Source organism: Scyliorhinus torazame, chromosome X (assembly GCF_047496885.1).
Source record: "Scyliorhinus torazame isolate Kashiwa2021f chromosome X, sScyTor2.1, whole genome shotgun sequence".
NCBI classification, from domain to species: domain Eukaryota; kingdom Metazoa; phylum Chordata; class Chondrichthyes; order Carcharhiniformes; family Scyliorhinidae; genus Scyliorhinus; species Scyliorhinus torazame.
The window spans coordinates 37354748-37371150 of record NC_092738.1 but is presented as its reverse complement, the minus strand read 5'-3'; the positions used below and the strand labels follow the sequence as shown (position 1 = coordinate 37371150).

Here is a 16403-nt window from a genome sequence, read left to right as displayed (position 1 = left end):
TGGTTCATTACCCAGTACCAAATCCAATATGGCCTCGCCTCTCGTTGGCCTATCTACATACTGTGTCAGGAAACCCTCCTGCACACACTGGACAAAAACGGACCCATCTAAAGTACTCGAACTATGGCGTTTCCAGTCAATATTTGGAAAGTTAAAGTCCCCCATAACAACTGCCCTGTTGCTTTCGCTCCTATCCAGAATCATCTTTGCAATCCTTTCCTCTACATCTCTGGAACTTTTCGGAGGCCTATAGAAAACCCCTAACAGGGTGACCTCTCCTTTCCTGTTTCTAACCTCAGCCCATACTACCTCAGTAGACAAGTCCTCATCAAACGTCCTTTCTGCCACCATAACACTGTCCTTGACTAACAATGCCACCCCTCCCCCTCTTTTACCACCTTCCCTGAACTTACTGAAATATCTAAACCCCGGCACCTGCAACAACCATTCCTGTCCCTGCTCTATCCATGTCTCCGAAATGGCCACAATATCGAAGTCCCAGGTACCAACCCATGCCGCAAGTTCATCCACCTTATTCCGGATGCTCCTGGCATTGAAGAAGACACACTTTAAACCACCTTCCTGCCTGCCGGTACACTCCTGCAACTTTAAAACCTTACTCATGACCTCACTACTCTCAACCTCCTGTATTCAGGTTCCCAAGCCCCTGCTGAACTAGTTTAAACCCTCCTGAAGAGCATCAGCAAATTTCCCCCCCAGGATATTGGTACCTCTCTGGTCCAGGTGTAGACCATCCCGTTTGTAGAGGTCCCACCGACCACAGAATGAGCCCCAATTATCCAGAAATCTGAAACCCTCCCTCCTGCACCATCCCTGTAGCCATGTGTTCAACTCCTCTCTCTCTATTCCTCGTCTCGCTAGCACATGGCACGGGTAACAACCCAAAGATAATAACTCTGTTTGTCCTAGATCTAAGTTTCCACCCTAGCTCCCTGAATTCCTGCCTTACAATCCCTATCCCTTTTCCTACCTATGTCGTTGGTACCTATGTGGACCACTACTTGGGGCTGCTCCCCCTCCCCCTTAAGGATCCTGAAAACACGATCCGAGACATCACGCACCCTGGCATCTGGGAGGCAACACACCAACCGCTAGTCTCTCTTGTTCCCACAGAATCTCCTCTCTATCCCCCTAACTATGGCGTCTCCAATGACTAATGCTCTACTCCTCTCCCCCCATCCCTTCTGAGCAACAGGGACAGACTCTGTGCCTTACCCCTGGTAAGTCCCCCCCCCCCCCCCCCCAACAGTATCCAAAACGGTATACCTGTTACTAAGGCGAACGACCACAGGGGATCCCTGTACTGACTGCTTCCTCCCAGCCCCTCTCACCGTCACCCATCTATCTTTATTCTTCGGAGTAACTACATCCCTGAAGCTTCTATCTATGACCACCTCTGCCTCCCGAATGATCCGAAGTTCCTTCAGCTCCAGTTCCCTAATGCGGTTTCTGAGGAGCTGGAGATGGGTGCACTTCCCACAGATGAAATCAGCAGGGACACTTGACGGTGTCGCTCACCTCAAACATTCTGCAGGAGGAACATTGCACTACCTTCCCTGCCATCCCCTCTAGATAAAAAAAGAAAACGAAAGAAAGCGCTTACCTGTTATTCACTCTACCCCTTAGGTTAAAGGAGGTGGAAGGGTGGGGGAACACTACAAGTGTAGTGTCTAGGGTTTAGAAACTGCCCAACTTAAATACAGGTAAAAATAAAACACTTAACCAGCAACCACTGCGCCGCACACAAAAACAGCAATCAGCTGTTATTGGCCTGCACAAACAATTTAAATCTTTACTACTTACCCAGCAGTCACTCTGTCCTCACTCCGACCGGATTCAGCTGGAAACTCCCTACAGTAAGTTTAAAAAAAAATGTACTCCCCTTCTCGGCAAGTACTCAATCAGCAACCTCTGCGCCCCGCACGATAACACCTGAGGGAAAATAAGAGAAAAACTACTTACCAGTCACTAGCCAATCCCTTACCTGCAGGCTGTGACGTCACGGTTGATGAGTCACTCCTGGACAGGTGCAGGCGGAGGAAACTCACCCTGCTGAACAGGGGACGTAAACGGATTTGTGGGCAAGAACGATTCTGGCGAAGGGATATTTGAAACTGCATAAAAGATCAAGGGAACTCCAGCATTAAATTGTTATGGACACAACTCCGGATTGAAATTCCCTGATCGTTTGCATTTCATTCCACCAAAACTCTGCTGTTATCTGGGCAGAAATCATGCAGAAACTCCAGGCCTGAAATTGTACTTTTAGCACACTTTGTGCTGGAAATGGGAAAACGTCTGTTGGTTCATTTAAAAACGATTTAAATAATAGCGCAAATAAATGTTGAAAGGGTTTTCCTAGTGGCTCAGTGGGCATGTGTAGTGTCGGGTGTGTTTGTGAGCCCCAGAAACCAGATACCTCCTTCGGGCCTCGATGGTTCCCTAATGTCCCAGCAAAAGCAATTGTGTCCATTACGCCATTATTCTGGGGAGTTGAGCATAGATGCTTTGAGCAATAAATTCCAGTGTGTGGGAAAAGTGGCTAAATATTTGAAGTAGGGGAACAAACAGGGCAACAAAATGAGAATAGGGCAGTGAGATTTGTTTTGGCTTGCTCGATCAAACACGAAGAAATGAATGGCCTCTGGTGTAAATCTCAATTGTTCACATTTACTTTTTATGCACACCACACAGTGCTCCGACACGATAAAGCGTGAGCCCAACACTTCTAGTTGTCTTGGGAGTGTCCTTGCCTCTTGCATTGAACTACATTTGCCATTGAGCAGCCCAGGTTCAGAGCCTGTCATGCTCTATGTAAAATCTTGGCTGCATTTTTTTGAGTCAATGGTCAACAGTCAATCACTTGTCACTCCTTTGAGTTGGGTGGGTGGGAGTGGTGAATTTCCATGACAGATTTCTCCTGCTTTGGCTGGAGATCAGCAGGAACCTGGGAAAAAAGGCACAAAGGGACATTCCTCCGATCTTCTGCTGATGTTATGGTGAGAGATTGAGAGAACCCTGATGGGGATTTCAGCCATCTGTTCTTCATCTCTTCACAATTGGGAATTAATGAGACAGGGCAGGAGGTGGAAATGCGGAATGAAGTACACCTTGACCTCTTGTGTGGCAGTTTGTTGATGCATGAAGCCCGGCTCCCTCAGCTTTTAGAACAGAGGCCTGAGGCTTCCTCGAGGACTGCAATCAGTGAAATGTGCCTCTTCGATCTGAGGTAAGCAGCCACGCGTAAGCCATACGTTAGAGCACAAAGGGGTTTATTATTACTTACAGTCAAATCACCACCACTCCCCAGAGTGTCTCCTTCCGCGACCTGCACCCAGGTCGGGGCTTTTATACCAGAGGGGCTATACCTGTTAAGAACATAGAATGTGCGTGCAGAAGGATGCCATTCGGCCCATTGAGTTTGCACCGACCCACTTTAAGCCCTCACTTCCACCCTATCCCCGTAACCCAATAACCCCTCCTAACCTTTTTGGTCACTCAGGGCAATTTAGCATGGCCAATCCACCTAACCTGCACGTCTTTGGACTGTGGGAGGAAACCGGAGCACCCGGAGGAAACCCACACAGACATGGGGAGAACGTGCAGACTCCGCACAGACAGTGACCCAAGCCGGGAATCGAACCTGGGACCCTGGAGCTGTGAAACAGCTGTGACAACCACTGTGCTACCGTGCTCCCTGTGTTAAGAGGAAGCCCCACCCCTTAGTAATGGAACATAGAACATTACAGCGCAGTTCGGATAGGTTGCTCTCTTTTGGTTGGTTTAATTGGCTCTGTTTTATAACCGTTGCTCTAGAGTCGCCAGGTATCTTTATGATACCGCCACGAGGTTCAAGTTCGAGTAATGATCAATAACTCAACACACCAATTAGTAAGATTCAAATCAAAGCACATTTATTATAGACAGTAAATCGCTACTCATGCATAAACTCTACTTTCTAGGCTATTTCTATAACTAACAGGCCTATGCTTAGCTTCGGACTGGCCCACCCGGTCAGGGGAACAAATGGCCTTTCGTTCGGGTTCTGAATCTGCGGGATTCAAAAGCTGGTATGGACTGGTGGCTAGGAGCGCCTATCTCGTAGCAAGAGTTGACTTGAGACTTACTTTCTTGGAGGCCGCCGGACAGTTCACTCTCAGGGGTTGCTTCGTGTTGCTGAGTGACCCTGTCAAGAAGGACGATTTGAATTTGGGGGCTTTACTTTATAGTCCTCAGGGGCTTCCCGCCCTTCGGGGCGGACCCCGTACCTGGTTTCAAGTGATTGGACTTTGTTCCAATCGCTTGGTTCGATTTCTCCAATACTGGAGCTGTTCCCTGATCGTTGGGCGGTCTTTAAGTGTCTGTTAACCTCTTTTGTGTCGGCTCCTGCTGGCGCCGAGGAGTCTAGCTTGGCTTTGTTTACCTCAAATGTTTTGATTGTTCCCGGGGATCACTCATTACTATGTAGATGGCTGCTACATTACTATGCAGATGGCTGCTTGTATCGATGCTGTCTGGGTTTCTGCAGAGTCTAATACACAGTAAACTGGCACCTGCTGGTTTTTGCCTGTGTTGACTGAATTTTCCTTCAGCCTTTGCGGTTCTCCATTTTAAGTCGGGACTTGGCCAACTCAGGTGGCTACATCACACAGACAGTGACCCAAGCCGGGAATCGAACCCGGGACTCTGGCGCTGTGAAGCAACAGTGCTAACCACTGTGCTACCGTGCCGCCCTTGTGAAGCATCTTGGGATGTTTCATAACATTAAAGGTGCCATATAAGTATAAGCTGTTCTTGAGACCAAGTGGGAACGCCATAGCTGGAGATCCTTTTGAGTATTGAATCTTTTTCTACTGTTGAAGATGCATGCGTATCAATGTTTTTACAAAACTCTTGGGCGAGATTCTCCGAGCCTACGCGCCAAAATCGCGCTCGGCACGGGGGCGGAGAATGGGCATCAGACCCGTGATCAGGTCTGACGCTGCTCCCGCGATTCTCCAGGGACTGGAGAATCGCCGCCAATCGCACGTGCGCGGTCGATGCGGCGCCGGCCATTGAAAGAGATTCTCCGCCGCCATGGTTCACTCCTGGTTCCACCCGGCGGGCACTCGGACTGACGGCTGTGGACACAGTCCATGGCCCTCCCGGTGGGGGGGGGTCGGGGGGATCCGTCACCGGGGGGAGGGGGCCTCCAGGACGGCCAGGCTCGCGATCAGGGGCCACTGATCGGTGGGCGCGGGCGATCTCGGCGGTGGGGGGGGGGGGCTATATTCTCGGGGCCGGTCTGCTGTGTGGGTCCGCCATGTTGCGTGGAGCCGCCATGTTGCGTGGGGCCGCCGCCGTCATGCGCATGCGCGGACCTCCAGCCGGAAGTGCAGGGCCCCGTATCGTGGACTACTCCAGGGCCCTGCTAGCCCTCTGCAAAACGGAGGATCACTCTGGACTTACTCCAGGGAAGTCCAGAGTGATTCGCAGGCGTGGGGACATAGCCCCGTTATCAGACAATTCCGCCCCATGTTTCTGAGAAATATTAAAATGGAGTTTCATGAACTCCAGCAACTTTGCTTGATAATTAACACACTGGAAGTTGAGGAAAATCTAGTAATTTTAGTCTTTGTGCGATTGAAACGCCACAAGTCCTGAAAGATTGAGGCGTAGTCAGTGTAGCAGCAGAGTAAATGTTGAACATAGGACCAGGAGGTGGCATTCAGTGAAACTATGACTTGGACTGGATTTTTCCGCTTAGCATGAGTCTGTTAACCTCCAAAGTTCATTTGGAGTTTCCTGCCTGGCTGTGTTGCACTGGAGTAAGGCTTCACAGGTACCAGTCACTGTCCAATAACTCGCCCAACTGGCTGTTCACCCAAGCCACAATCCAGTCAGTGCATACAGGATATTGGTTGGTGGGAAGGATCAGAATCCAACCTGATGTTAACTCCCAAAATCCTACCCGCAGCGGCTATTGGCACTTATGAATTGCTTTTTAATGTAATAAAAGTACTGGAGATCTGCAAATATTTTGCCGTGAAATCCGTGTCTTTATTGCAACAGTGGTATACTGGTAATGTTACTGGTCGAGTAATTCTGGACTGATGCTCTGGAAGAATGATTTCAAATTGCACCACGGCAGTGAGGAAAATTTAGTTCACTTGGTAAACCAATCTGGAACAAAAATGACCATGAAGCCACTGGAATGTTGTAAAAACTCATCTCGTTCACTAATGCCCTTTAGGGAAGGAAATCTGCCGTCCTTACCCAGTCAGACCTACCCGTAACTCCAGACCCACAGCAATGTGGTTGATTCTTAACTGCCTTGAGGAATGGCCTGGCCATTAGGGATGGGGAATAAATGCTGGCCAAGTCAATAAGAGTCAGATCCCAAGCACAAGTAAAAAGAAAAATCCCCACCCCATGCCATACCTATGCCATCCCTCTCATGCCATGCTCGACCATTCCTTGCATCCCCATTCCACCCCTTCCTTTCCCATCCCCCATTTCACACTTTCCATGCAATCCGCTCCCCCCAAGCTATCTTCCTCCATCATCCCCGTCTCCCCTCCCCATCTCACCTCCTCCACCTCTCTGTCTCCCCACTCCACTTCCTCCAACTCCCGTCCCTCTACCTCCTCCGTTGTGCCTCCCCCAACTTCCCATCGTCCCATCTCTCCTCTCTCTTTGTCCACTTCCCACTCTCCATCCCATGCCATTCCCTCTCCCCATTTCCATGCTGTTCCACATCTTCCATGTTGTCATTTCCACCCCAATCACATGAGGAGTGCCGCCATCCGGGTTCCAGTAACTGAGGTTGGGAAACAGCGGGTACCAGGGGTCAGTCAGTGAGGTTGGGGAGTGGCAAGATTTGGGGGCCAGAAGCCATGGTTGGGGACCGACGAGCTGGGAACGAGGAACTGAGGTTGAGAAACAGCGGGTGCCAGGGTCAGTTACCGTGGCCAGGTAGTGGTGAGGGCTGGACGGTCAGTTACCGTGGCCAGGTAGTGGTGAGGGCTGGCGGGGCAGTTACCGTGGCCAGGTAGTGGTGAGGGCTGGAGGGGCAGTTACCGTGGCCAGGTAGTGCTGAGGGCTGGAGGGTCAGTTACCGTGGCCAGGTAGTGGTGAGGGCTGGAGGGTCAGTTACCGTGGCCAGGTAGTGGTAAGGGCTGGAGGGTCAGTTACCATGGCCAGATAGTGGTGAGAGCTGGAGGGTCAGTTACCGCGGCCAGGTAGTGGTGAGGGCTGGAGGGGCAGTTACCGTGGCCAGGTAGTGCTGAGGGCTGGAGGGTCAGTTACCGTGGCCAGATAGTGGTGAGAGCTGGAGGGTCAGTTACCGCGGCCAGGTAGTGGTGAGGGCTGGAGGGGCAGTTACCGTGGCCAGGTAGTGCTGAGGGCTGGAGGGTCAGTTACCGTGGCCAGGTAGTGGTGAGGGCTGGAGGGGCAGTTACCGTGGCCAGGTAGTGGTGAGGGCTGGAGGGTCAGTTACCATGGCCAGGTAGTGGTGAGGGCTGGAGGGTCAGTTACCATGGCCAGGTAGTGGTGAGGGCTGGAGGGGCAGTTACCGTGGCCAGGTAGTGGTGAGGGCTGGAGGTCAGTTACCGTGGCCAGGTAGTGGTGAGGGCTGGAGGGTCAGTTACCGTGGCCAGGTAGTGGTGAGGGCTGGAAGGTCAGTTACCGTGGCCAGGTAGTGGTGAGGGCTGGAGGGTCAGTTACCGTGGCCAGGTAGTGGTGAGGGCTGGAGGGGCAGTTACCGTGGCCAGGTAGTGGTGAGGGCTGGAGGTCAGTTACCGTGGCCAGGTAGTGGTGAGGGCTGGAGGGTCAGTTACCATGGCCAGGTAGTGGTGAGGGCTGGAGGGGCAGTTACCGTGGCCAGGTAGTGGTGAGGGCTGGAGGGTCAGTTACCGTGGCCAGGTAGTGGTGAGGGCTGGAGGGTCAGTTACCGTGGCCAGGTAGTGGTGAGGGCTGGAGGGTCAGTTGCCGTGGCCAGGAAGTGGTAAGGGCTGGAGGGGCAGTTACCGTGGCCAGGTAGTGGTGAGGGCTGGAGGGCAGTTACCGTGGCCAGGTAGTGGTAAGGGCTGGAGGGACAGTTACCGTAGCCAGATAGTGGTAAGGGCTGGAGGGGCAGTTACCGTGGCCAGGTAGTGGTGAGGGCTGGAGGGTCAGTTACCGTGGCCAGGTAGTGGTGAGGGCTGGAGGGTCAGTTACCGTGGCCAGGTAGTGGTGAGGGCTGGAGGGTCAGTTACCGTGGCCAGATAGCGGTGAGAGCTGGAGGGTCAGTTACCGCGGCCAGGTAGTGGTAAGGGCTGGAGGGGCAGTTACCGTGGCCTGGTAGTGGTGAGGGCTGGAGGGTCAGTTACCGTGGCCAGGTAGTGGTGAGAGCTGGAGGGTCAGTTACCGTGGCCAAGGAGTGCTGAGGGCTGGAGGGTCAGTTACCGTGGCCAGGTAGTGGTGAGGGCTGGAGGGTCAGTTACCGTGGCCAGGTAGTGGTGAGGGCTGGAGGGTCAGTTACCGTGGCCAGGTAGTGCTGAGGGCTGGAGGGTCAGTTACCGTGGCCAGGTAGTGGTGAGAGCTGGAGGGTCAGTTGCCGTGGCCAGGTAGTGGTGAGGGCTGGAGGGTCAGTTACCGTGGCCAGGTAGTGGTGAGGGCTGGAGGGTCAGTTACCGTGGCCAGGTAGTGCTGAGGGCTGGAGGGTCAGGTACCGTGGCCAGGTAGTGGTGAGGGCTGGAGGGTCAGTTACCGTGGCCAGGTAGTGGTGAGGGCTGGAGGGTCAGTTACCGTGGCCAGGTAGTGGTGAGGGCTGGAGGGTCAGTTACCGTGGCCAGGTAGTGGTGAGGGCTGGAGGGTCAGTTACCGTGGCCAGGTAGTGCTGAGGGCTGGAGGGTCAGTTACCGTGGCCAGGTAGTGCTGAGGGCTGGAGGGTCAGTTACCGTGGCCAGGTAGTGCTGAGGGCTGGAGGGTCAGTTACCGTGGCCAGGTAGTGGTGAGGGCTGGAGGGTCAGTTACCGTGGCCAGGTAGTGGTGAGGGCTGGAGGGTCAGTTACCGCGGCCAGGTAGTGGTGAGGGCTGGAGGGTCAGTTACCGCGGCCAGGTAGCGGTGAGAGCCGGGAGGCAGATTCTGCGGCCAGGTAGTGGTGAGGGCTGGAGGGTCAGTTACCGTGGCCAGGTAGTGGTGAGGGCTGGAGGGTCAGTTACCGTGGCCAGGTAGTGGTGAGAGCTGGAGGGTCAGTTACCGTGGCCAGGTAGTGCTGAGGGCTGGAGGGTCAGTTACCGTGGCCAGGTAGTGCTGAGGGCTGGAGGGTCAGTTACCGTGGCCAGGTAGTGGTGAGAGCTGGAGGGTCAGTTACCGTGGCCAGGTAGTGGTGAGAGCTGGAGGGCAGTTACCGTGGCCAGGTAGTGGTGAGAGCCGGGAGGCAGATTCTGCGGCCAGGTGCCAGAATCTGTCCGCCAAATTAAACCACTAACTAACCCCAAGGTGCGGACAGACAAAAACGGTGCAGCATTTCTGTTGGTATTCCGAGGTGCTTTTCACAGGTGTTGTACAAAATGTGATACCAAACCACATGAGGAGGCCAAAAGCTTGATCAAAAAGGTAGATATCAAGGACAATCTTACAGAAGGAGAGACCGGGGTGGCGGTGTTTAGGGAGGTCATTTTGGAGCTTTGGGCTTTGGCAGCTGACAGCAGAGCCACCAATGGTGGAATTATGAAAAGAGGGGATGAGCAAGAGACCAGAATTTATCATGGTTACAAGGTAACCAAGGTTTTGAAATAAATATTCCAGGGTACACAGTATTTTGAAAGGACAGGCAAATGAAAAAGGAGGCGCTCTGATAGTGTTACAATCCCCAGAGAGACTGATTTAATTTCCCAGTGGCAAACTGAAATAAACCAAAGGATACGATTGCATGTTTTAAGACTTTCATTGTGACAAACAAATTCAAATCACCATAAAGCAAACACTACTGAATAGGCAATTAATGTATTGATTGAAAAATATACTTTTGCATTAACTAACTAATGTAATCAGATTGTCATTCCCCCTTTTTGATTTATATTTGTACTTCTTTCAATTTAGTCTATTGTATTTGCAGTTCGCAGTGTGATCTGCACAACACTGGGGAGAGCAAATGCAAGGTGTCTGCTTTGGGGAACGTGCCTATTCTGCTCCCAAGTGTGACCCTGTGTTTCTAGTCCCCTGTCACTTTAATGCCTCACCTTGTACCCAATCTGATCTCGGCCTGCTGCAATGTCCCAATAGAGCTCAACGCAAACTCGAGCAACAACACCCCATCTTCCAATTAGGTCCTTTTACAGCCTCCTGGACTCAACATCAAAAGATGGGAAGCTCTACCCTCATTTGGTTCCCTTTAGGATGAGCACTGTTTCCTCCACAGCCACAGCTTGTAGCGTATAGTACATGTGGCCAAAATACATGGTGCCACAGGGAGAGGAAGGATCCAAGAGAATATAAACCTGTGCTCATTACTGCTGCATCAACAGCAGTAAAAGCAGCAATCTGAGAACCTTTCCCGTCCATACTTTGGTCAGGAAATCATGGACAGCTGTAGAATGTGGGGGTAGTGTGGAAGCAGAAGATGCAAATAAGGGATAAAAAAGATGGAGAAAAATAAATATATGAGTAGATGGTTTTAACACTGGATTGTTCTGCCATTTGTCCTGAAATGTGTGCTTTATTCAATGACAGTTTGTCCATTCTAAATATGTTCTGCAGCTCTTTTTGATGGGAGCACCAGTTGAAATAGCTTGTGCCTCTCCGAATGTGTATGCTGTACCAGTGGCCTTGCGACGCAATTTTGTGTCTTTCCTAGCAAAGATTTCTGAGGGGTTGTCCAGTGTCTTGGCAGTAAGCATGTCGAGCATTGTGTGTGAATATTCTGCCTTTCAGATTCTGGTAGTCGGAGAAGATGGCGCCTTCCTGGTTAAATCTCCCAAGACTCACATCTGCGAGCAATGCAGTGCAGCCTTCCGGACTAACTACCACCTGCAGAGGCACATCCTCATCCACACAGGTAGAACACATGGACCATGGTGTGTACAGAGCTCATAATAAGATAACAAATGTGCACTTTCAGAACAAAATACCACTGCAGCCAAACTCTTGTTACAGATGCCAGAAGACGAGAAGGCCCTCATTCTTTTTAATAAGAGCTCTTTTTTTTTTTTAAAGATTTGAAGAGTCATAAAATGTTTTTCTTTTGATCATGAAATGAGCACATATCTAAATTTTCTTCCCTCGTATTTTCTGCTCTCCAATAGTCACAAGGGTCGTAGTTCCACAGGTGCCTCATCCAATGTAGCGTCCTCCTTGTGTGAACCAGTGAATGTCACCAGATTGTTTTAGCGTGACAGACCTCGGGATCCTCTGGTTGTGATTGGAATCAGAAAACTGGCTCATGACCTTTTCACCCAGGGACACCGGGAGGAGTTGTAATGCTCCAACTCCTATCCTAGCTGAGATCAGTGAGCACAATGTAGGCTGGGAACCAAATCTACATGGTGTTCTTACCAGCTGTGCCATCACAGGCGACGTTTCATTGGAGAAACACCAGTATTCTCCAATGTCATAAATATTGTAATAAATATGTCTTTGGAAGTGGCTACATATCACGTAAATCTCCTTGTATAAGTTGTGCCTTGATTCTGTGACCTGCGCTCTCACTTATACACAGGTACCAGCTAGGGTTAAAATTGTTTGTGACATTTACACTGCTGTAACCAGTACACTGGCTTTTACTGTTTGACTTGTGTAGATGTAGGCGTTCCCAATTCAAATTTCAAATGCATATTCAAAAACAGAAAATAAACAGATGACCATGCCTTTTTTGCCCCCCCTCTCCTCTTTTGAACAAGCTGTCTCTTGTTGGAAGTTTGGTTCTGCAGATGTCAACTGCCCTTCAGTCCTCCGGTTTAAGTGTAGACTGGTGTCAATGGACTGGTTGTTTGGTAGGGGGAGGAAGTTTGCAGGGTGGGGGGAGTTGGGGATATCACAGCTGAGCCTGATGTTGCCCTCATCATTTTTCAACATGTGTCACTGGGCTATGATCAGGAGAGGGAACCCTGGCAGTCCCGCTCTTCATTCCCCATCCCGAGCTCCGAAATGCCACGGCTCCTACAGCCACCCCAGCTGAGATTAGCTGAGTCTGCACACACCAGAGGATTTGAACCTGGGACTTGCCAGCTCTGTTTGGCCCAGTGGTGCGTTAAAGAAGAGACGTTGCCAATTGATGAGGGTAAAGGGCTGAATAGCCTCTTCCCAGTCCTGTTTCTCTGATGCAGGGGGGGAAACTGGTCCTGTTTTTTCAACAAAACTCTGAATCAGTAAGTTCTTTTGAATGATATTCAGGTGTGACTTCAAAAGGCCAAATGCTGAACGCATTGTGTAACCTGTTTCTTGCTTCACACTTGGGAGTGTAAGGTTTTCAGCTACACCTTTTGCCATCACATGATTTTATGCCTTCAATCTACTGGCATCCAATTTGTTCCTTACTGTGTATCTAAGCAGCAAGTAATAAATTGGAGCTAAATGTTTTATCTTACCCTGCAACCAATCAAAAATAAGCCCCAAACTAAATGCAGGTATGAACAGGCACAGTCCAGTGCACCACGTGGTTTGTACGCTGGTTCTATTGTAACAAGGTTTGACTGTAAGTTGGATTCATTTTGGGCCTCTGGTTCTTTTCAGTAACTGCGCCACCCTGAATACTTGCTATAAGCGAAGTAACCCGCAAAAAATTCCTTCACCAATATGTATTCTGTTTGATTTATAAATGTGCTGATTAGTTTTTTTAAAAATTGGAAATACTAGGCATTTGCAGGATAGTAAACCAAAAAAGGCCGACATACGGTTGTGAATAATGATGCACGCACGGCAGCTTGAGCTTTGTCATAGAATTTGTGTAATCTTTCAGTAATATTAACTTACCTGCGGTAAAAACACATCATTTACATTCCTATCAAACACAATGCGGAATATGAGAATTAGCAAAGATATGATTCGAAGCCAATAGACCTTGGGCAGAAATGGAAAAACATTTGTCAATCATGCTGAAGAGTTAGTGAAGCCTGCCAGCGGTGTGACAAAGCATAAAAGATGATTCTCTTGAGGTGCCGCTTCCACAAACCTTTTGTCATTTTAGTTTTGTAGAACGCACTAATTCGCTTGTTCCTCTCGGAACCATCGAGTATAACACAATATTCGCCAAACCATCAATCAAACACCAATTTAAACATCAGTGACTTTTCTTTGATTGTTCTCTTGAGCAACACCACATCTACTGCACATCCTTCCTTACCCCGAGGGCATTATGAGTTAACCATATAGCATTATAGCAGAGCTGAATGCTTTGTAAGCAGAGTGCTAAAGTCAGGAGTTCGATGCAAGTGGGAATTCATTGCAGAGAGGAAAGAAGGTGAGGCTTTTCATTCTTCTTGATTTACCTGCAGTGATTGGTGGGTGTTCTTTTGTCTTTAAGCTAGGAAACTCGAACATGTTATCACTTGTCTTTATTAAATTAGTGAAATGAAAGTCGCCAGAGGACCAAGGGCTGCTTTCCCCTTTTGAAGGGGAGAGCTGACTGGTGGTGATTTAACTTGAGGATCACCACACCTCAGGGCGAGGGGCAAGGTTGAGAAGGAGGCACCTTCACGAATAACTTCAGCCAATACGGGAATTGAACCCACGCTGCTGCCGTCGTCTGCATCACAAACCAGCCACCCAGCCAACTGAGCTAAACCCACCCCCTTTTGACTAATCAAAGAAGAAAGCTCAGAGAGACATGGCAGAACTGCTGGTGTCCTATAACTGAAACATGTGGAAGTTTATAGAGAGCAATGCAATACCAGCAACCCTTTCAACAGTAAGTATTTGCAGCTTGAGGAATTTCAGCTCAGAATTACTGAACTGGAGTTAAGCTGCAGATATTGCAGGGCATCAGGCAAGGAGGGAGTTGCACCTGTTCTCGGAGGCAATTATATCCAGAACTTTGAAGCTGGGCAATGATCAGGGTTACAAGGGGCTGACTTTGAGTCAGACAGATATGGCTGTACACAATGTGGTGATGGAGGAGCCTCGGCCCAAGACTTTGATCAATAGGAATGTGTGGATGAGAACAAGGACCACAACAACGATGAGAAAACCGACCAGAGCAACCGACAGGAGGCCAAAAGCGAAGGGAATGGAAAGTAATGTAGTAATGGCAGGTGGAAGTATAGTCAGAGGGATAGTTATTGACGGGACAAAGAACAAAGAAAATGACAGCACAGGAACAGGCCCTTCGGCCCTCCCAGCCTGCGCCGATCCAGATCCTTTATCCAAACCTGTCACCTATTTTCCAAGGATCTACTTCCCTCTGTTCCCCGCCCGTTCATATATCTGTCTAGATGCATCTTAAATGATGCTATTGTGCCCGCCTCTACCACCTCCGCTGGCAAAGCGTTCCAGGCACCCACCACCCTCTGCGTAAAAAACTTTCCACGCACATCTCCCTTAAACTTTCCTCCTCTCACCTTGAAATCGTGACCCCTTGTAATTGACACCCCCACTTTTGGAAAAAGCTTGTTGCTATCCACCCTGTCCATACCTCTCATAATTTTGTAGACATCAATCAGGTCCCCCCTCAACCTCCGTCTTTCCAACAAAAACAATCCTAATCTACTCAACCTTTCTCCATAGCTAGCACCCTCCATACCAGACAACATCCTGGTGAACCTCCTCTGCACCCTCTCTAAAGCATCCACATCCTTCTGGTGATGTGGCGACCAGAACTGCACGCAGTATTCCAAATGTGACCCAACCAAAGTCCTATACAACTGTAACATGACCTGCCGACTCTTGTACTCAATACCCCGTCCGATGAAGGAATGCTTGCTGTATGCCTTCATGACCACTCTATTGACCTGCGTTGCCACCTTCAGGGTACAATGGACCTGAACTCTCAGATCTCTCTGTACATCAATTTTCCCCAGGACTCTTCCATTGACCGTATAGTCCGCTCTTGAATTAGATCTTCCAAAATGCATCACCTTGCATTTGCCTGGATTGAACTCCATCTGCCATTTCTCTGCCCAACTCTCCAATCTATCTATATTTTGCTGCATTCTCTGACAGTCCTCCTCGCTATCTGCAACTCCACCAATCTTAGTATCACCTGCAAGCTTGCTAATCAGACCACCTATACCTTCGTCCAGATCATTTATGTATATCACAAACAACAGTGGTCCGAGCACGGATCCCTGTGGAACACCACTAGTCACCGCTCTCCATTTTGAGACACTCCTTCCACCACTAGTCTTTGTCTCCTGTTGCCCAGCCAGTTCTTTATCCATCTAGCTAGTACACCCTGAACCCCATACAACTTCACTTTTTCCATCAACCTGCCATGGGAAACTTTATCAAACGCCTTACTGAAGTCCATGTATATGACATCTACAGCCCTTCCCTCATCAATTAACTTTGTCACTTCCTCAAAGAATTCTATTAGGTTTGTAAGACATGACCTTCCCTGCACAAAACCATGCTGCCTATCACTGATAAGTCTATTTTCTTCCAAATGTGAATAGATCCTATCCCTCAGTATCTTCTCCAACAGTTTGTCTACCACTGACGTCAAGCTCACAGGTCTATAATTCCCTGGATTATCCCTGCTACCCTTCTTAAACAAAGAGACAACATTAGCAATTCTCCAGTCCTCCGGGACCTCACCCGTGCTCAAGGATGCTGCAAAGATATCTGGACTTTCTGGTTCAACGGTGGGCAATGTAGCAGGTTGGACTCAAATTCAGAATGTGGCCAAAGGTCAGTTTTCCACTGGCATAAAAACGGATTGTAATTTTCCGCTCTCGTCTTCTATGGTGGGTCGGGTTGTCCGCTGCACTCTGTCAGGACCTGCATTTGTGTGCTGTTGCATCTCATGAATGCTCATTAAAAACCCAGCTCACCAGAATTACCCTCCAAGTCCAAATCAAATGGCTACACTGGCAGCTAATTAGACTGGTGTGAATCACAACCGCACATAACTAACATGCACCTGGCGAACCGCGTTTATTTTTCGACTTGGGGTTTTGTGCATGCAGCGTTTGCCTACTTTTCACACTGCTGTGCTTGCAACTGCTCAAGCTCCGTGCCAAGGTTGCTCAGGCAGACCAGCGGGAAGGGAATGGACCGGAAGGGACATGCTTGACTGGGAGGCTGGGAAGACAAGGTTGGGTGAGGGTATGTGGTGAGACTAGATAGAGGCAAGCGGAGGGGCTGCAAGGCATGCTAGACTGGAGGGGGAGTGTCAGAGGCGAGAGACGGGGGCAAGGGAAGGGGCTGAAAGGTGCACAATCGGCTGAAAGGTGGACAATCGGTTGGAAAGGGTGGAGTAGAGTTG

General features: G+C 49.8%; 1 protein-coding gene across 4 annotated transcripts in view; it reads left to right on the top strand.

Moving 5' to 3' along the window:
• The window catches only part of znf740b (zinc finger protein 740b), a 235448-nt gene that overhangs the window by 59530 nt on the left and 159515 nt on the right, over positions 1-16403 (top strand). For all 4 annotated transcript variants that reach the window (XM_072494092.1, XM_072494091.1, XM_072494093.1 and 1 more), the window contains one exon: positions 10919-11042. In XM_072494092.1, the coding sequence (XP_072350193.1) occupies positions 10919-11042 (124 nt within the window). The remainder of the gene's footprint in view (positions 1-10918; positions 11043-16403) is intronic.